This window comes from Macrobrachium nipponense, chromosome 29 (assembly GCF_015104395.2).
Source record: "Macrobrachium nipponense isolate FS-2020 chromosome 29, ASM1510439v2, whole genome shotgun sequence".
In the NCBI taxonomy this organism is placed as follows: domain Eukaryota; kingdom Metazoa; phylum Arthropoda; class Malacostraca; order Decapoda; family Palaemonidae; genus Macrobrachium; species Macrobrachium nipponense.
Genome location: NC_061092.1, coordinates 43267551 through 43270050, shown reverse-complemented (window position 1 = coordinate 43270050; position 2500 = coordinate 43267551). Strand labels below are relative to the sequence as shown.

The window sequence follows — 2500 nt, the reverse complement described above, 5'->3', positions numbered from 1 at the left end:
TCGTCACAACGCCTAAATATACAGACTCGCTCTCCCGTTTTTTCCTTTTATATATTTATTTATCAGCCACATCCCCGCTTGTTTATTAATAAACTGAGCCAGGGAGAATATTAGTATATTAATACATCGAGGTTTGGCGAGATTTAAGGAATACCGTAACGCCAAGTTCTGGTTACATGATGTCATCTCCCATTAATGAGAGAGAGAGAGAGAGAGAGAGAGAGAGAGAGAGAGAGAGAGAGAGAGAGTCAAACAGCATTACCATAAATGGACCCAATTGCCAAAACGATAAAAACGAAATTCGCAGTTGCTGTACAAACATTCATTCAGTCCAAACGGAAATAAATATCAAAACAAACTTTTTTTTTTTTTTTTTTTTTTTTTTACCACACTCACATGTAACCGTTACGACTTCTCTCTCTCACTCTCTCTGTCTCTTTCACTGACACCTCACACACACACTCAAACAGAGAGAGAGAGAGAGAGAGAGATGAAGAAGAAGAGAGAGAGAGAGAGAGGAGAGAGAGAGAATGTCTGGGTTCGATGTGAATACAGCTGCTCGGTGACCTATGACCCCAGAACAAAACCATGGTGGGTAAGGATGGAGAGAGAGAGAGGAGAGAGAGAGAGAAATACCCATCGTGTCTCAGCACCTTTATTCTCTCCTTCATACCGGTTTCTATACATACGCCATACATGCGACATGGAGTAGTACATACATGCATGCAGGCATTCATACATATATACATATAATCGAATAATATTCATGCCATTATATATGGGCATATATATAGATAAATATTTGTGTATAGTATATATACAGTATATATATATATATATATATATATATATATAGATAAATATTTGTGATATACATGTATATATATGTGTATATACATGTATATATATATATGTATATATATATATATATATATATTTATATATATATATATATATATATATTATATATATATATATATATTATATATATATATATATATTCATGTACTAAAAATCTGTATAAGATCTTCCGTATGAAAAAGTTTATCGCGTCTTAAAATCTACATCTTACATAGAATACATTTGAAAACTGTAGTTTTAAATATGACATGCATTGTTTTTATTACTCTATAAGAGAGAGAGAGAGAGAGAGAGAGAGAGAGAGAGAGAGAGAGAGAGAGAGAGAGAGAGAGAGAGAATATTTCCACAACATAACGTAAAGCATTTAAAATATAAGAAAAATCAAACTAAATAAAGACTGATAATACCAAGACCACCAAACCATCTACCTACCTACATTTCTTATATTGAATTAAAGAAGAAAAAATACTTAGTAATGAACCATAACATCCTTACAATAAAATTAATAAGAATAAAAAAAATCTCCTTAATTACTAAATAAATCTAGGATAACAATCTCCTACTCTGAGTATTACTCTGAGTTACTTGAATTGTTTGTAAGTAATACTGTCAGTTACTTATCATTACTTCTTTGTTAGTATTATTTACGGGAATATTTACCTTTTCTCCATGGCCGGCTCCTGTCAAATTTTTTACCTGAAAATAAATTGAGTTCTATTTAAGTAAACGATTCAAAACCAATTGATTAAATGTGACAAATCAAAAGACTATCAACCTACAAGTTAAAAACTAAATGCAAACTTAAATGAGACGTAATCTAAAATACCTTAGAAAATAAAGAAAAGTCAAATAAGAAGATATAGATAACCTAACCTCTTCCCCTAATATAAGTGATGATGCAGTCTAGCTAAACAAAAACAAAAATTACAGCCAGTTGATATTTAACTGGCAAATAACAAATAATAAAGAAACTATTTATAAATTAAAATATACAAACCAATAAGTCACACGGAAAAGCAGGGGCAGCCCAGGAATATCAGAGAATTTTATTAAGTATATAACTGATTACCCGACTTGAATGTTATGAGGGTAATATATATATAATATAATATCATATATATATATATATATATATATATATATATATATACATACATCAAGTTTTATATATTTCGCGATCAAGTTATTTATTTATTTATTTATATATTATATATATATATATATAATATATATATATATATCATCAAGTTTTATATATTTCGTAATCAAGTTATTTATATTCATATATATATATATATATTATATATATATATATATATATATATATATATATATGGCCCACCAGATAAGATGCAAACTTGTATGCCATAACTATGCACATACATTTTTCTCAAGAATGAAGACTTCGATGAAAATGTGAATGTCGAGATAGTTACAACAGTGACGAGAGCTACGCATAAATAACAGATGGAGACAAAATAACAACAACAACAACTTCAGTTGCACACTGAATGAATGGAGTTATGAATGAATGGGTGACTGCGTAAGAGGATGGGGAAGCATTCGTGGGGATTGTAGCCAGTAAACCACGAGAGAAATGAATGGCCAGACTCAGCGCCCGCCGTGTGAAGTTGTGGCT

The 2500-nt window shown here is 30.4% G+C and overlaps 1 protein-coding gene across 6 annotated transcripts in view; it reads right to left on the bottom strand.

Moving 5' to 3' along the window:
• LOC135206251 (methylcytosine dioxygenase TET-like) overlaps window positions 1–2500 on the bottom strand; it is a 282773-nt gene that overhangs the window by 62761 nt on the left and 217512 nt on the right. For 5 of the 6 annotated variants that reach the window (XM_064237639.1, XM_064237635.1, XM_064237637.1 and 2 more), the window contains one exon: window positions 1522–1557. The exons of the other annotated variant lie outside the window; for it this stretch is intronic. In XM_064237639.1, coding sequence (XP_064093709.1) covers window positions 1522–1557 — 36 coding nt within the window. The remainder of the gene's footprint in view (window positions 1–1521; window positions 1558–2500) is intronic. 6 annotated transcript variants of the gene reach the window in all.